This window comes from Pogoniulus pusillus, chromosome 23 (genome assembly GCF_015220805.1).
Source record: "Pogoniulus pusillus isolate bPogPus1 chromosome 23, bPogPus1.pri, whole genome shotgun sequence".
NCBI lineage: Eukaryota > Metazoa > Chordata > Aves > Piciformes > Lybiidae > Pogoniulus > Pogoniulus pusillus.
The window spans coordinates 7,102,364-7,118,416 of record NC_087286.1 but is presented as its reverse complement, the minus strand read 5'-3'; the positions used below and the strand labels follow the sequence as shown (position 1 = coordinate 7,118,416).

Genomic DNA, 16,053 nt, shown 5'->3' with positions numbered 1-16,053 from the left:
TTCATTTTCCTGCCCTTTCCTCCATTACTTTGTTCCTGTTCCTTTTCCTTCCTTTCCCCCTCCATCACTTTGTTCCTCTTCATTTTCCTGCCCTTTCCTCCATCACTTTGTTCCTGTTCCTTTTCCTTCCTTTCCCCCTCCATTACTTTGTTCCTCTTCATTTTCCTGCCTTTTCCTCACCTTCATCACTTTGTTCCTGTTCCTTTTCCTTCCTTTCCCCCTCCATCACTTTGTTCCTCTTCATTTTCCTGCCCTTTCCTCCATTACTTTGTTCCTGTTCCTTTTCCTGCCTTTCCCCCTCCATTACTTTGTTCCTCTTCATTTTCCTGCCCTTTCCCCCCTTAATTACTTTGTTCCTGTTCCTTTTCCTCCTTCCCCCCCCAATACTTTGTTCCTGTTCCTTTTCCTGCCTTTTCCCCCCTTCATTACTCTGTTCCTGTTCCTTTTCCTGCTTCCTTCCCCTTCAATTATTTCGCCTTTTTTTTTCCTGATTATTTTTATTCCTCTCTTCTTTTCCTGACTTTTTCTGATCGTTTCATTTATTTTCCTGACTATTTTATTCCTCTTCCCCCCCCCCCCCCCCCCCCCCCCGATTTTATTCCTCTTTATTTTCGTGATTAGTTTTGCTTTGCCTTTATTCCTCTTCCCGATGATTGTCTCTGGTTATTTCCCCTCCATTTTGTTTCCCCCTAATTAGTTTCTTCCTGACTGTTCTTCCTGATTTTCTCTCCTCTTTCCCCACTTTCTTCCCCCCCCCAGCCCCTTCCAGCCTTTTGCCTCTCAGGGAGGTCTGTGCCAGGTGCTGGGAGGGCAAGCAGGGAGGCTGCATCCCATCGCTGCTGCTTCCATCAGCTCCCGGGGGGGGCAGTCCCCTTTCACCCTCAGTGTCCCCACTCCAGCTTCAGAGGAAGGATTTGAGCCCACCCCCCCGCAAAGGGGTTGAGCATCCAGGGGGGTCCTGGCTGTGGCTGCTGGGTGTGGGAGGTGTGAAGCCACACTAAAAGTGGTGGCTGATGTTTGGGGGGGTGGGGTGTCCCCAAATGGTGTCACCCTCACCCTGAGTGTCCCCGGGGCCCAGGTACCGCTGGGTGCTTGCATGGTCGCCATGGGAACAGCCTTGGTCTCCTTGGTGATGTGCAGCAAGAGGAGGAGGAGGAGAGGAAGGTTCCTTGGCAACGCGGAGGGGGGAGTGGGTTGGTACCATCCTGAGGAGAGGGATGGGCATGGAGGGACAGACGGACGGACGAATGGCTGCCTGGCTCCTTGGATGCTCAGGATGGGACTGGGCACCCCCAGGCCACCCCCATGTTCAGACTGCCCAGGGAACTTTCCCTGTGTCACTGAGGGCTGCTGGGAGGGGAAACTGAGGCACAGCCTGAGAGTGTGGAGAGTGCCTGGGACTGGTGCCTGCCACTGGGCACGGAGCAAGGCTGGCACCTGGCACTAGGCAGTAAGGCTGTCACCCTGGGCCACTCAGTGAGACTGGCACTAGATACAGTGGGGTGCCAGCTGCCACCCTGGGCACCCAGTGAGCCTGGTCTTGTGTACAGGGGGGTGGCAGCTGTCACTCTGTGTACTCAGAGAGGCTGGCACTTGGCACAGCAAGGTGCTGGCTGTCACCCCAGGCATGGAACAAAGCTGGCACTGGACGCATTGGGGTGCTGGCTGGCAGCCTGGGCACTGAACAAAGCTGGCACTAGGCAGAGGGGTGCTGGCTGCCACCCCGGGCACAGTAGGGTGCTGGCTGTCACCCTGGGCACCCAGCAAGGCTGGCAGCAAGGCTGGTGACGCCAGTGCCAGGAGCAGCCTGAGCTGTGACTCAGCAGCTCAGCACTGCCACGGCCTCCTCCCGGCACTGGGCTCAAGGGGTTGCACCCCACAGGGGTTCTCCTTTGGGGGAGGGGGTGCTCGCCAGGGCTGTGCCCCTGCACCCCGGGGGGGGGGGTGGCAGGGAGGTGCCAGGGCCCAGCAGTGGCCAGATGGCTGCTAATCTGTCCCCAAAGCCCTGGCTGGCAGCCGGCTGCGCTGCGTCACCGCGCCCAGGCTGCTCCTCAGCCGCCTTGTCCCTGCTGGCACGTGGCTGGCAGGACACGGGGGTCACTGAGTGGGCACCACAGCCTGCAAGGTGAGAGGAGGGTGGCATTTGAGGGTACTTGTGGCTCGTGGGCAGCAGCTGAGCCCTCCCAGCCAGAGCCCCATGTCCCAGGACCCACTTTGAGGGTTCGCAGGGCTCTCCTGTGCTTGTTTTGGGGTGTTCCTGAAGCTCTCCCATGCCCACTTTGAGGGTTCTAGAGCTCTCCTGTGCCTGTTTCCAGGGGCCCTGGGGTTCTCCCATGCCCACTCCAGTAGTCCCAGAGCAGGCCCATGCCCACTTTGAGGGTCTCAGGGCTCTCCTGTGCCTGTTCTGGGTGTCTTGAGGCTCTCCCGTGCCCACTCTCAGGGTCTCAGGGCTCTCCTGTGCCCACTCTGGGGGTCCTGGGACTCTGGCATGCTATTTTGAGGCTCTTGGGGTTCTCTCCCACGCCCATTCTGGAGGTCCCAGGACTCTCCTGCACCCACTTTGAAGGCCCCGGGCAATCCTGTGCCCACCCCAGGGCTCCAGCTGGAAGCAGCACAGCACAAGAGCTGGCACTGCCCCTCCTCACACCCGGGGCCAAGGCCCTGCCAACAAAGAGGGAAGGGAGCCACCACGAGGTGGCTTTTAACCCCACACCGGGTGAAGGAAGCTCTGCTGAACATCAGCTCTGGCGGAGCCATCTCCCACCCCGGGGTAAAGCCGAGGCCTGTGCCAAGGGACGCCGGTGCCAAGGTGGCCACCAAGCCATGGCTGTACAGTGGTGGGTTTATTGGCAGAAGGTTCTGAGAGGGCTGTGCTGGACTTGCCCAGCAGGGGGGTTAGCTCGCCAGCTCCTTGGCCACCGCCTTGCTCAGCTTGTCTTTGAGGTAGGCTGTGCGCTGCCGCTCCAGCTTCAGCTCCAGGAACTCATAGTGAGGAACCTGCAAGGAGGAAGAGGGCACCACCAGAGCTCCCGAGGTGCCACCAGAGCCCCTGAGGTGGCATTGGGCTCTTGAGATCCATCAGAGCCCCCTGAGATGCCACCAGAACCCCCCAAGGAGTGGCTGTGGCCCTTTTGGCCTCTCCATCTCCTTGCCCCCTCCTCACCCTCTCCTCTCTCATCCCCTCCTTTCCCTCTCCTGCAATCTCCTCTTCCTCTCCTGCACCCTCCTCTCCTGCCCTTTCCTCTCTCTTCTCACCCTCTCCTGCCCCCCTCCTCTCCCTCTCATGCCCTCCTCTGCCCTCCTCTCCCAACTCCTCCTCACACCCTCCTCTCCCTCTCCCTCCCCCTCTCCCCATCATCTGCTGCCCCTCAGCCTCAAATGGCAGCAGAGCACTGGGGGAGGCTATGGTGGAAGCTGAGGGGGGAGGCCAAGGCCATGGGGTGACAATGGCACTGCTCTGGGGTGACATGTGTCCTGAGGACCTCAAGCAGGACAGCCTGAGGCAGAAGGATGGCTCCTTGCCCACAAAGCCACCAAGCCTCCTCCTGCAGAGCTCTCTGCCTGCCAGCAGGGATAAAATTAGCTGCAGGGAGCTAAATAATGCATGACCTGGCTGGAGCTCCTTAAGACCTTCTCCACCATCCTCCTCCCTCACCAAGCCCTCCCTGTCACCTTGAGGCTGCCTGACAGGTGGTCTGGAGAGGATCAGGGGTGGCTAATCCTGGCTGATGACCTGCTGGAGCCACCCCACACACAGCCAGGAGGGCTCAGGGCTGGGGGGAGGCTCTGCCCTAGCAGGAGGAGCTGGGAATACCCCTACGCTGGTGGCTGCTCCTTGCTGTCAGCAATGACCTGGATCACCATCTTGGTGTTCATGGTTGTGGATCATGACCATGTCCATGTTCTTCAGAGTGTGCCTCCTTGGAGGGGGCTATGGCCTTGGATCATGATCATGATCTTCTCCATGTTCTTCACAGTGTTTCCTCTTGGAGAGGATCATGGTTTGGATCATGATCACCTCTTGTGTTCTCCTTTGGAGGGGGCTATGGCCTTGGATAATGACCATGATCTTCTCCATGTTCTTCAGAGTGTTCCACCTTGGTGGAGTGAGACAGCTCGTGCTGGAAAGTGGGGTCACCTACTTCAGCTGGGAGGAGGAACACCACAGCCCCACTGGGACACCCACAGAAGGACTCCACAGGTGAGGAAAGCCAGAAACATGGTGGCATCACTAGGAGCCTGATGCCATTAGGAGCCCCCCCCTAAATGTTTCATGGCATGATAAGAAGGGGGGCACCCACTCAAATCTGGGGAGGGACAACCCCATGGTTCTACAGGGACATCCATCCCAAGACTCTGAAGGTGTGGTGGGAGCTCAGCATCATTGGGAGCCTGGTGTCACTGGGAGCCCCCCCAGATGCTCTAGGGGATGCTGAGAGGGGCTAAAGCCCAGACGGCATGAAGACCCCCCCCCAGGTACTCACATCCACCAGCAGGAAGCCGGCGGCCTGCAGGTGGCGCCGTGCCATGGCGTAGCGACCCAGCAGCTCCTTGCTCCTGTTGCTGAAGTTGGGGAACTCCCACCGCAGGAAGGCGACCCTGGGGAGGAGATGTGAGGCTGAGCATGGGCAGCACAGCTGGAGCTGGCAGCAAGGACTGGATCCCAAAAGGGAGGCACAGAACTGTTTGAGTTGGAAGAGAACCAACCATGAACCCAGCACTGCCAGGGCACCACTAAACCATGGCCCTCGGCACCACAGCTCCACAGCCTGGAAACCCCTCCAGGGATGGGGACTGCACCACTGCCCTGGGCAGTCTGGGACAGGCCTGGACAACCCTCAAGGGCCAGAAATTGTTCCTCTGGTCCAACCTAAATCTGCCCTGGGACAACTGGAGGCCATTTCCTCAAGTCTTGTCTCTTGTTGCTTGGGAGAAGAGACCAACCCCTACTTGGGTCCAGCCTCCTCTCAGGGAGCTGCAGAGAGCCAGGTCTCCCCTCAGCCTCCTTTACTCCAGGCTTAACACCCCCAGCTCCCTCAGCTGCTCCTCACCAGCCCTGTTCTCCAGACCCTTCCCTGACTTTGTTGCCCTTCCCTGGCCCTGCTCCAGCCCCTCAATGTCCTTCATGGAGTGAGTGGCCCAAGACTGGAAGTGTGACCTTGTCAGTGACCAGTCCATAGGCACAATCCCTGCCCTGCTCCTGCTGGCCACACCACTGCTGATCCAGGCCAGGATGCTGGTGGCCTTCTCGGCGACCTGGGCACACCCTGGCTCATGTCCAGCTGCCGTCAACAACAATCCCAGGTCCTTTTCCAACAGGCAGCTTCCAGCCACTCTGCCCCAGCCTGGAGCTTTCATGGGGTTGATGTGAGCCAAGGGCAGGACCCTTGGGCTGGTTGAACCTCATCCCATTGGCCCCATCCATGCCAGGCTTTTTCCAGGCAGGGAGGAGGCAGCTCAGTTCCCAGCCCCTTCAGACAGCAGGGCTCTGCGGCAGGCAGAGCTGGCAGAGGTTCTCTGGCAACAAAACCATTACCATCATCAGCACTCCTGCTGTGCCACCAGTTTGGTTCCTTGGCTGGCAAGATGTTCCCCTCATGGTGGGGCTGGCACAGCCTGACCCCGAGCTTTGAGCCCAGACCCACCTCCTGGCACCTGGTGGCAGCGGCTTTTTGCCCTCTGAGTGGAGCAGATGTGGAGCAGCAAAGTTCTTCACAGGCAGAGGTTTGTTCTCACTGTTCACCACCATCTCAGCATCTGCAGGGAGAAGAGGGAACACAAAGCCTCCTGAGATCCACCTGGATGCTGCTCCCACCATCACCCAAGCCTGGGAAGTTCCACCCCCCGCTTCCCAAAAAGCCCATCCTGAGGAGCTCTGCAGGTGTGCCTGGGGTACAGCACCCACCAAAGGGGAAATCTGCTTCCCAAGATGGGTCTGTGGTGTGGTTTTACCTCGTGGTGTCCCTTGGGAAGGGGCCACGGAGCACACGGATGTGTCTGTGTCATTTTACCCCCCAGTGTCCCACTGGAAGGGGACATGGAGCTCGTGGAAGCACCAGGTGCTGTGGCAGCCGGTTGGCCGCTCCCTACCATGGAGGAGGCAGGGAACGAATTTGAAGGGCTGCAGGAGAGCTGGGAGGGACTGGGGTGGACTGGAATAGAAAAGGAAGACAGAGCCAGAAGCCTTTCACCCTCCCCAGCACTGCCTGGCTGTAGGGAAAGGGCTTCTCACCCAAAAAAGATTGCCCGAGCAGGTGGTGGAGCCACCTGGAGGTGTTCAAGAACTGACATGGCACTCTGGGACATGGTTTGGTGGCGGTGGTGGTGCTGGGTTGAAGCTTGGACTTGATGACATTAGAGATATTTTCCAACCCAGTTAAGTCTGTGATTCTATGAAAGCCAGATCCTAGGCTTTCTGCCCACCTTACTGTGAGAGGAGATGGGAACAACCCAGAGCAGCCACGATGAGGAGGCTGAGGGGTGCGAGGCTGAAGAATCAGGCAGAAGGACAAAGCCTGGGAGCCATACCAAAGCCCTCCAAGCTCACTTTCCTCCACCCCACGCAGAGTCTGGTCCATAGATCCGTAAAACAGTCCGGGCTGGAAGGGACCTTGAAGCTCATCCAGTTCCAACCCTCCTGCCACGAGCAGGGCCACCTTCCACCAGCCCAGCTCGCTCGAGGCCTCATCCAACCTGGCCCTGAGCACATCCACAGCCTCCCGGGACAGCCTGTGCCAGCAGCTCCCCAGGCTCCCTGCGGGGGCGCTGGCGGGCACTCACCGATGTGCCAGCCGTAGATGGTGCGGCTGTTGAAGCGGCCCTGGTCCGGGCTGCCCAGCACCCCTGCCAGCGCCTCCCGCAGGCTGCTCTGCAGCAGGCTGCTCCTCTCCTCGCCCTCCTCGGCGGCACTCAGCATCTCCGCTGGCAGGAACGGCCCCTGGTACTCAGGGCTCTCCAGCCTGGCAGTGGCATTGATGTGGATGAGCTTCAGCAGTAGGGTGTGGGCCTTGGGGGACTCATCTCCTGGTGGGAGGAGAGAAGCAGAGATGGAAACAAAGCCCCATGCCACACAGCAGGGTCTGCATCATCAGCTGGGGGCCTGTGCAGCCATCTCTGACTGGGGTTCTTCACTCTGACTTGCCCACCGTGGGGAGATAAAGATCACCAAGAAGCAGACCTCAGGGTTTATGACCTGGTCCTGCTGCCAGGCACTCAGAGAATCCCAGCATGGGGAGGTTGGAAGGGACCTCTGGAGTCATCCAGTCCAACCCCCCTGCTAAAGCAGGGCACCCACAGCAGCTTGCCCAGCAGCACAATGCCAGGGGGAGTTGGAATCTCTCCACACAAGGAGACTCCACAACCTCTCTGGGCAGCCTGGCACAGGGCTCCAGCACCCTCACAACAAACAACTTTCTCCTCCTGTTCATGTGGAGCCTCCTGAGTTCCAGTTTGTGCCCATTTCCCTTTGTCCTGTCCCTGGACACCACTGACAAGAGTCTGACCCCAGCCTCTTGCTCCCACAGGTCCTTCAGCTCTTACTGAGCATTGATCAGATACCCTCTGGGTCTGCTCTTCTCCAGGCTCAACATCCCCAGGGCTCTCAGCCTTTCCTCCTCACAGAGCTGCTCCAGGCCCCTCAGCAGCTTCCCAGCCTCTAATGGACTCTCTCCAGTACTTCTCTGCCTCTCTTGAACTCGGGAGCCCAGAAATGGATTCAGTTCTTCAGGTGTGGCCTCAGTAGGGCAGGGTGGGATGGGAGGACAACCTCCCTCGACCTGCTGGCCACACTGTTCTCCATGCCCCGAGGACATCCTTTGCCTTCTGGGCCATGAGGGCAATTTGTTGTCCACCAGGACTCCCAGGTCCTTCTTGCAGGAAGCCACCATGAGGTGGCCGTGCTAAACTGGGCTCTAGTTCAGTGGGGACAGCTGGAGCCCAATGTCTGTGGTGTCATTTTGTCCCTTAGGTCCCACAGGAAGGGGACATGGGGCTTGTGGAGCACAGAAGGTGATGTGGCAGCCATCTGGCCAGTCCTCACCATGGAGAAGGCAAGGACTGAATTTGACAGGGCTGCACCTCCCTGCAGCCTCTGCTTTGTTAGGAAAGGTCAAAGCCTCCTGACTCTTCTCAAGGTCTTGGGCAGTGCCAGAGCAGAGCAGCAAGATCTGGAGAGCTTGAGGAAACAGAGGCAGGAGAAGAGAGCATAGGGAAGGAGCAGCAGCAGCATGGAGGAGGATGAATTGAGTGGATCCCCCTGCTCTGTGCCTACCACCCCTGGCCCAGCTGTGATGTTCTCACTCCCCACCCCTCTCAGAGCCTCTCACCTCGGATCTGAGCAAGGAACTCAGGGGCCAGCACTCGCCGTAGGTAGGGAGCCTTGGCCTGCTGCAGCACACAGAGTGACCACACCAGGTCAGTCAGAAGGTGAGGTTCCAGGTTATCCAGCTCATCCTTGAGCTCCTCATGGACCTGCAGAGAAGGGAATCAAACAGCTCAGCTGAGTGCTGCTGCTGCCTCCATGCTGCGGTTAACACACAGACTGAGATGCTGAGGTGCACCCGACCTTCTCCTGTTAAACCTGGAGAACTTCTTTGCAGCACCTCAAAAATGAGGAGTTTTGCATTTGCTGCTGTTTGACAGAGGCTGGAGAGGAGCCAGGCTGTGCCCAGGTGGCCAAGAGTCCTGCAGGCCACCTGCATCCTGGCCTGGATCAGCAATGGTGTGACCAGCAGGGGCAGGGAAGGGACATTGCCCCTGGAATGGGGGCACTGGTGAGGCTCCTGGAGTCAGTTTTGGGCCCCTCGCCCCAAGAAGGACATTGAGAGGCTGCAGAGGGTCCAGAGAAGGGCAGTGAAGCTGCTGAAGGGTCTGGAGAGCAGGGCTGGTGAGCAGCAGCTGAGGGAGCTGGGGCTGTTGAGCCTGGAGAAAAGGAGGCTGAGGGGAGAGCTTCTGGCTCTCTGCAGCTCCCTGTAAGGAGACTGGAGCCAGGGTTGGGGTTGGTCTCTTCTCCCAAGGAACAAGCAGCTTCCACTCCTCCCAGCAGCTCCTAAGAACTAGGGAACAGCCTGAGAACTCCCAGAGCCAGGGCTTGGCAACCACCACCACCTCTGGCCTCGTTAGGAAGAGTTAATTACAACAGTCAGAGGTCAGGAGGGCACCTCAACACCCACACCCTGCTAGCAAAGCCAGCCTGGGGGGCACCAGGCATGGACTAACTGGTTCAGCTGGTAGCTGGGCAGTGCAGGGTGGGTTCTTCAGCCTGGCCTCAGCTCTGGGCTCCCCCTTTTCCCATTCCTCACACCATCTGAAGCCATCCAACAGCCAGAAGAACATCTGCAGCCTTCCCACCAACTAGGGCAGAGGCTGATGAAGAGGAGGAAAGGAGGAAGGTTACCATGCTGAAGAAGTCCTCGCTGGTGCTGGGCTGGAAGTTGAGTCGAGCAAAAGACAGGATGAGGCCACAGAGGTGGCTGACTGACAGCTGCTTGGTGTTGTCCAGGGTGTACTGGAAGAGGCAGGAAGAGAAAAGCAGAGCTTTAGGCTTGGCCCATGTGCAGAGCCAGGAGAAGATGCAACACATCAGCCCCGTGGTAAGATGGGAAACCAAGAGGGAAAGAGCTCTTAGTGCTCCCCTGGGATTTGATCTTGGCACAAGGGGAAGCAGTGAGCAGAAACAGAACTCTAGAATATTCCAGTTGGCTAAAGTGAGGTGGATCTGGGAAGAGAAGCAGCAGGAGGAGCTGAGTCTGGACCCAGCTCAGCACAGCTCCCAGTGCTGACCTCAGAAGATGAGCAGCAAATCCTGGCAGAGTCCATCGCAACCAGCGGCTGGTTGGGGACAGAGCGATGCCACCCCAGAGAGCACCTCCGGACGGGTGGCAGGGGGCAGCAGAGATGGGTCACAGTCATACTGCTGCCAGGTAGACCTTGCCTGTCCCCTCCAAGTCCCCTCACCTGTGCAACAGCCTCAAAGAGGGGCAGGCTGAGCCACTTGAGGAAGGCAAAGGACCTGACGCAGCGTGTCACCTCCACGGGCGTCATGGTGGCCACCTGGGGGTGCAGGTCGGTGGCAATCTTCTGGAAGACCTGGGGCTGGTGGAAATTCAGCTTTCCTTAAAGGAGGAAAGAGAAAAGGGGCAGCCACTTACAAGGAGCTGGTACAGGAGCCATGCTTGGGTGGTGGTGGTGGTGGCACCAAAGGAGAAGAGGAGGCTCCAGAGGGGTTTTGCCTGTCTCCGAGTTGGCTTGACCTCATCCCTTCTGGTCAGGCACACACCAGCTGCCAATCTTGCTGCCAGATCATGGCTCAGACCTCCACTCAGTGCTGGTGGCAGAATTTAACCCTAGTGTCTCGGGATCTGCAGATCCTGGCAAGGCCAGGAGAGTCCTGAACTGACAGAGGCCACCAGCAACTTCACACCAGCTGAGGAACTGGCAGCACCAAGTCCTGCAGAAGCTCAGGCCAGTGTGGACCACCCAGGAGAGGACAATCTCACAGAATCACAGAATGTTAGGGGCTGGAAAGGACCTCAAAAGATCATCCAGTCCAACCCCCATGAGAAGAGCTCAGGCTGGGTCTGAGAACTGCTGCAGTAGCAGCAGCAAAGGCTCAAACCATGCTGATGTGACAATGTGACAGCTACAAGCATCAAAGAGGAACATCAGCAGAGGGTGACAGAGTGCTGGCCACCACCACGGTGGCTACAGCCTTGCTCCCAAACCAACTCCAGCAGTTGCAGTTGTCCACTTAGTAGGTTCTAAAGCTGGAGAACTGTTGGGTTGTCTCTGCACACAAGCCAGGTCCATATACAGCAACCTGCTGCCTCTCCTGAGCTGGAGCACCTACAGCTTTGCCTTGGAGAAAGGAGTCCAGCAATGGATTTGGAGGCTGTGATGTGCAGGGTCCAACTCTCTCCAGGAAGCCTGCTCCAGGTTCATCAACTTCACAAATAAGTTGGTAATATCAACAAGAGAACCAAAAGCTCCTTCCAAGACCATGTCTGCTGGAGCTATTTCTTTATTTGGAGAGCACAGCTAACCCACCAAGACCATCCTGGCCCCAGTGCTTGCCAGAAGAGCTTTTTTCCACCATCAGAAGACAGGCCATCAGGAAGAGCTCCTCCTTGGCTCTCCTGGCTTCCTTTATCCCTGTTTGTCTGGGCTTTATCCCTATTCCTCTGGGCTTCCCACCCGGCCACCAGCAGTGAGACAAGGGCAAGACCATACAACAGGACATGGAAGGTGGAGCCAGGGAACCAAGACCCTCAGGATCATAAAGCAAATGGATCAGCAGTGCTACCCTAGAGATAGTGCACTGGCCCAGGCTGCCCAGGGCAGTGGTGAAGTCCCCAGCCCTGGAGGGCTTTCAAAGCCATGGAGATGTGGTGCTGAGGGCCATGGATTAGAGGTGGCCTGGCAGTGCTGGGTTTGTGGTTGGACTTGATGAGCTTGAAGCTGTCTTCCAACCCTAACCATTCTGTGATTCCATGATTCTAAGTCTCTTCCTTTAGGTTCTGTGGAAGAACAGTGGTCTCCCTGGGCTCACTCCAGCTGTGCTCAGAGCTGGAAGCTACACAGATGTGCTGGTTGTACACCAAGTCCATCTCTACATATCCTTCCTTGCCCTTCTCCTCCAGCTTAGCCGTGGTGACAACACCATCAATCCCACCCTCAGCATGCAAAGTCAGCTGGCTTTTACCACCCAGCAGCTCCTGACACAATCAAGCCACTTACCATAGGCAAAAATCAGATCCAGCAGGATGCTGAGGCCAAGCTCTGAGTGCTTCTGGGTGAGGTGGTAGGACAGAGCCCGGAGCAGAGGCACGCAGCGCCGCTTCTGATAGGCGAGAGCCAGCATCACCTTCCTGATGTCTTCAGGCTCAAACTGCTCAGCAAGCTCCAAAGCCTGCCAGGAGACATTTGGAAGCAGGATGTCAAGGGAGAGCAGGGAGGGAAGGGACCTATCATCTGCTGGATCAGCACCTTCCTGCTGGATCAGCACCCAGCTGCTGGGTCAGCAGCTCCCTCTGCACTCCCGTTTCTGTCTCGTTGGCAGGATGCTGACCCCACACTGTTGGTTTGGGCTCTGGAGAGCCAAGAGCCCTGTCAAACACAGTGACAACGTCCTGCCTTGTCACACTGCTGTCTGTAGCATTTATTTGTCCCCAGGGTCCCAGGAGAGGGGACAATGAGGCTCAGAAGCTACAGATCTTGCTGTGGCAGCTGTTTGGCCAGTCCCCAGCATGGGCTGGTTGAGGACTGAATTTGACGCAGCTGCAGTGGTGGCTCTGACCCAAAGGATGAGTCCTTGCTCCTGCGAGGTACACAGACAGGAGGGGACAGAGGTGTCCCTTTGAGGTTGATGGTTGCTAGAGGACAGTAAGGACACTCCTCAGCCCAGCTGAGGGGCTGGCAGATGTAACCTCCTCCATTGTCCCCCCGGGCTGACCCCCTGCGGTCAGTTTTGGGCCCCTCACTCCAAGGACATTGAGGGGCTGGAGCAGGGGCAGAGAAGGGTAATGAAGGTGGTGAAGAGTCTGGAGAACAGGGCTGGGGAGAAGCAGCTGAAGGACCTGGGGTTGCTGAGCCTGGAGAAAAGGAGGCTGAGGGGAGACCCTGTGGCTCTCTGCAACTCCCTGAAAGGAGGATGGAGCCTGATAGGGGTGGGTCTCTTCTCGCAGACAACAAGAGACAGAAGAGGAAATGGCCTCAACTTGCCCCAGGTTTAAGCTGAATCTGAGGAACAATTTCTTCCCTTTGAGGGTTGTCAAGGCCTGTCCCAGGCTGCCCAAGGCAGTGGTGGTGTCCCCATGACTGGAGGGGTTTCAAAGCTGTGTAGATGATGTGCTGAGGGCCATGGTTTGGTGGTGCCCTGGCAAAGCTGAGTTCATGCTTGGCCTCCATGACTTTAAAGCTCTCCTCCAACCCAACTATTCTTCAGTTTGAGTCTATGACCTACAGAACTCCTCAGATGCAAACCTCTCCTAGAAGCACGGGAAGCTGCTTGAACAGCAGCCCACCAAAACACTCTGGAATGGAACTAATGTGTGGGATTAGGGCTCAGAGCTCTCCCTTCCACCTCCATTCCCCTCAGGCAGGCCACCTCCAGCAGGTAACAGCAGCAGATGGGAAGAGCCCAAGTCCATACCTTGTCCTCCAGACGGTCCATCAGAGCAGGGGATATGTGGCCAACCTTGCTCATCAGTGACACCACACTTCGGGTGCCCTCAAACTCTGTCCAACGTAGCTCCAGCTTCTTGATGACTTCACTGAGCAATCTGCTCTCCTTGCCCTGCCTGAGTGCCAAGAACTCAGCCAGGGAGGCGAGCTGGCGGAAGGAGAGGCGCCGCAGCCGCCACAGCACCTCCTGCTCCACTGACTGCACCTCCCTCCTGTTGCTGTCCACCCCCAGGGAGTAGAGGCTCTTCAGGAGGTTCACCAAGCTGTTATTCCACACATGAGAGACCTGGGAGCAGAAGGAAATAAGGGAAAGCATTAGGGAGAGGCAGCAAAAGTAGCTGGGATGAGGTTCAACAAGCATCCTGCTCGCACCAAACCCATGATGGTTCCAGGCTGGAGGCAGAGTGGCTGGAAACTGCTCTGGGAAAAAGAGCCTGGGGATGTTGGTGACAGAGGCTGAAGATGAGCCAGTGAGTGCCCAGGTAGCCAGGAAGGGTACCAGCACCCTTGGATCTGTGGTCACAGTGACACTGGATCACAGAGATCAGCAGGAGCAGCGGCACTTTGACTCCAAATCCAGCGGTACTGGAATGCCTCGGCTCAATGGAACCAATCAGGAGCCTTCAGGACAAACCCCAGCTCTCTACTGTCTTTAGACAGGATTTGAGGAGCAGAGATTATGGATGAGGACAAGCAGAAGTGTCTGCAGAACACTTGTACCCTGCTGTGACAGGACAAGGGGTGATGATCTCAACTCAAAAAGGGAGGCTGAGACCAGAGAGAAGGGAGAAAATGTTTGTGCCATGAGGGTGGTGAGACCCTGGCCCAGGCTGCCCAGAGAGGTGGGAGATGCCCCATCCCTGGAACCTTTGCAGGTTGTTTGGGACTCTGAGCAACCTGCTCTAGCTGCAGGTGTCCCTGCTAACTGCAGGGGGATGAGCTTTAAAGGTTCCTTCCCAAACCATTCTGTGATCCTCCAACTCCACAACTCAAGGGGACAGGACCAAGGCAGAGCTTAATGAGGAGAACCTCTCCACTGCATCTTGGCTATGCTTCAAAGCACAGCAATTGCAGATAGAAATCATTAAGTTTGCTGCTTTGAGTTGATTACTTCACCAACTGATCCCTCCCAAACTACAAACCCTAAACCAGCATCAAGCCCAAGCCCAGGAGCTGCTTTTCCACCTCACATCTTTATCCCAAAACTCTTCTGCAGGCAGAAGAGGACTCACCTGGGAATCCACGATGCTGATGAGCTGCTGGAAACGTTCATCTTGCAGAATGCTCCCTGTCTCCAGTTTTTTTTCCACAGTCAATCTGGAAAGTTGAGTAATGATTTGGGAAGCTTGGTTGCTATTGAGAACGTGTTGCTCAGCCAGCTGGAGCAGGTCCTGAGGGGTTGTGGCTGTCTCTATCAGTTCCCCAATCACTTTGTGCTCTGCACTTCTGCTCTCCTCCACCTGCTCCTTGACTGAGAACCCATCAGCCCAGCTCAGAAGGCTTGACGTATGAAAGGAACTGAAAGGCAGAGCTCTTGTTGTCACCATCCTCCCAACTGGTACCAGCAGTGGGGCTGGGACTGAGGGTGGAGAGATGAAGGCCCCCAGGTGCCTCCAGCAGGAGCAGCGTCGCACCAAACGGGCTGCCATGGTGGGAGGTGTGATGGAGGGGAAGGCAGGCTCGGGGCTGGAGGTCAACGCTGCATTGCAGGAAGCTAAGAAAGGAAAAGAAACCCTTTAGGAGCAGGAATGTTAAGAGATAAAAAGGAGGCATCCAGCTTCTGGTGGTGGCTGTGAGGAAAGGGCTGTTTTGCTCAGCAGTAGTGGCGGTGAAGAACATCTTGCTGGTGCCTGCCCAGCAAGGCAGGGCTGTGGAAGAGGCTCTGTGCTTCCCTGCTGGGCTAATTTGCTTTCAGAGCCCCTCAGGGGCTGCTGAACTCCAGAACAGCTTTCCAAGCCACCACCACGCAGTCACTCCAGAGTGATGGGCAGCAGAGACTGCAGCACTCCCAGCGCCTCACCAGCCTTAACTGAGCCTTGCCCAGACCTCCAGGGACATTGCCTTTTCGCCTGCTGTTCCCAGTTTGCCCACACCATGTTCCCTGGCCCAGCTCATCAGAGCCTCCGGGCCTGTCCTTGCACCGCGGGGCTATTCCCCTCAGACCCTCCAGCGGCTCAACTCATCCTTTCCCGAGCCATTTCCCCTCAGATCCCTGGATCTACCGTCCCGTTCCACACTTCCAAACCTATTTCCCTCGGGCCCGGCCGATTCCATTTACAGCATCCACAGACCGAGCTCCTCTCCTTCGGGCTCTTCTTCCCAGAGCCCCACGGAGATCAGCACCAGGCTTCCCCCAGCCATTCCCCTCAGAGCAGCTCCGGGTGCGTTCCACTCCCTTCAGACACCCCCACGCTCGGCCTGTGCCACGCGGGTTGATCTCAGACACCCCTGGGCCCGCTTCTCCCGCCACGGCCCGACTCTCCCCACCCGCCAGCCCGGCTCTGCCCACCCCCAGCTCATCCTCTCCGCTCCCTCCAGGTCTGACCTACACCTCCCAGGCCGAACCCTTCCCTTCCCCTCCCGCCTCCGCCAGGCCTGACCTCGCCCTCCCCAGCCACAGGCCGGGCCGAGAAGCTGGCCCCGGCACAGCTTCATGGCGTCATCTCACCGCGACGCCTCCTAGTGGCACTGCGGCGGCTCTCGCTGGTGCGTCATCACAGTGCGACGAGCGCCCATTGGCTGGGGCGGGGAGCGGGCGCGAGGCGGCCGCGGGGATGGCTGCCGCGCGCGGGGGGCCAGGCGCCGCGAGGGGCCGCAGGGGGCGGGGCTAGGGGCCGCAGGGGGCGGGGCTGGGGCCGCAGGGGGGCGGGGCTG

The 16,053-nt window shown here is 57.9% G+C and overlaps 1 protein-coding gene and 3 non-coding genes across 4 annotated transcripts; all 4 read right to left on the bottom strand.

The window, feature by feature from the left end:
* Window positions 1–2,824: 2,824 nt before the first annotated feature.
* TBRG4 (transforming growth factor beta regulator 4) lies at window positions 2,825–15,881 on the bottom strand. The gene is made up of 11 exons (XM_064162433.1): window positions 15,780–15,881; window positions 14,412–14,893; window positions 13,148–13,465; window positions 11,734–11,905; window positions 9,955–10,112; window positions 9,395–9,505; window positions 8,325–8,469; window positions 6,781–7,023; window positions 5,646–5,757; window positions 4,485–4,599; window positions 2,825–2,997 (listed from the first exon to the last, which is right to left on the bottom strand). The coding sequence occupies exons 1-11, from the start codon at window positions 15,832–15,834 to the stop codon at window positions 2,896–2,898; spliced, it is 2,013 nt and encodes a 670-aa protein (XP_064018503.1). The 5' UTR covers window positions 15,835–15,881; the 3' UTR covers window positions 2,825–2,895.
* Window positions 5,992–6,126, bottom strand: LOC135185856 (small nucleolar RNA SNORA5). The gene has a single exon (XR_010306663.1). It is a non-coding gene; the product is annotated as a small nucleolar RNA SNORA5 (small nucleolar RNA).
* On the bottom strand, window positions 7,937–8,075 carry LOC135185854 (small nucleolar RNA SNORA5). Its single transcript, XR_010306661.1, has one exon. It is a non-coding gene; the product is annotated as a small nucleolar RNA SNORA5 (small nucleolar RNA).
* Window positions 12,140–12,278, bottom strand: LOC135185853 (small nucleolar RNA SNORA5). The gene has a single exon (XR_010306660.1). It is a non-coding gene; the product is annotated as a small nucleolar RNA SNORA5 (small nucleolar RNA).
* Window positions 15,882–16,053: the final 172 nt, after the last annotated feature.

What these genes read in the sequence shown, in the direction of transcription:
- TBRG4 (XM_064162433.1), bottom strand. Translation starts at nt 15,834, where the DNA reads ATGAAGCTGTGCCGGGGCCAGCTTCTCGGCCCGGCCTGTGGCTGGGGA. An exon ending in TGGACCGTCTGGAGGACAAG is followed by an intron (nt 11,906 to 13,147) that starts GTATGGACTTGG and finishes GTCTCCTGGCAG; the next exon opens with GCTTTGGAGCTTGCTGAGCA. An exon ending in GGATCTGATTTTTGCCTATG is followed by an intron (nt 10,113 to 11,733) that starts GTAAGTGGCTTG and finishes TCCTCCTTTAAG; the next exon opens with GAAAGCTGAATTTCCACCAG.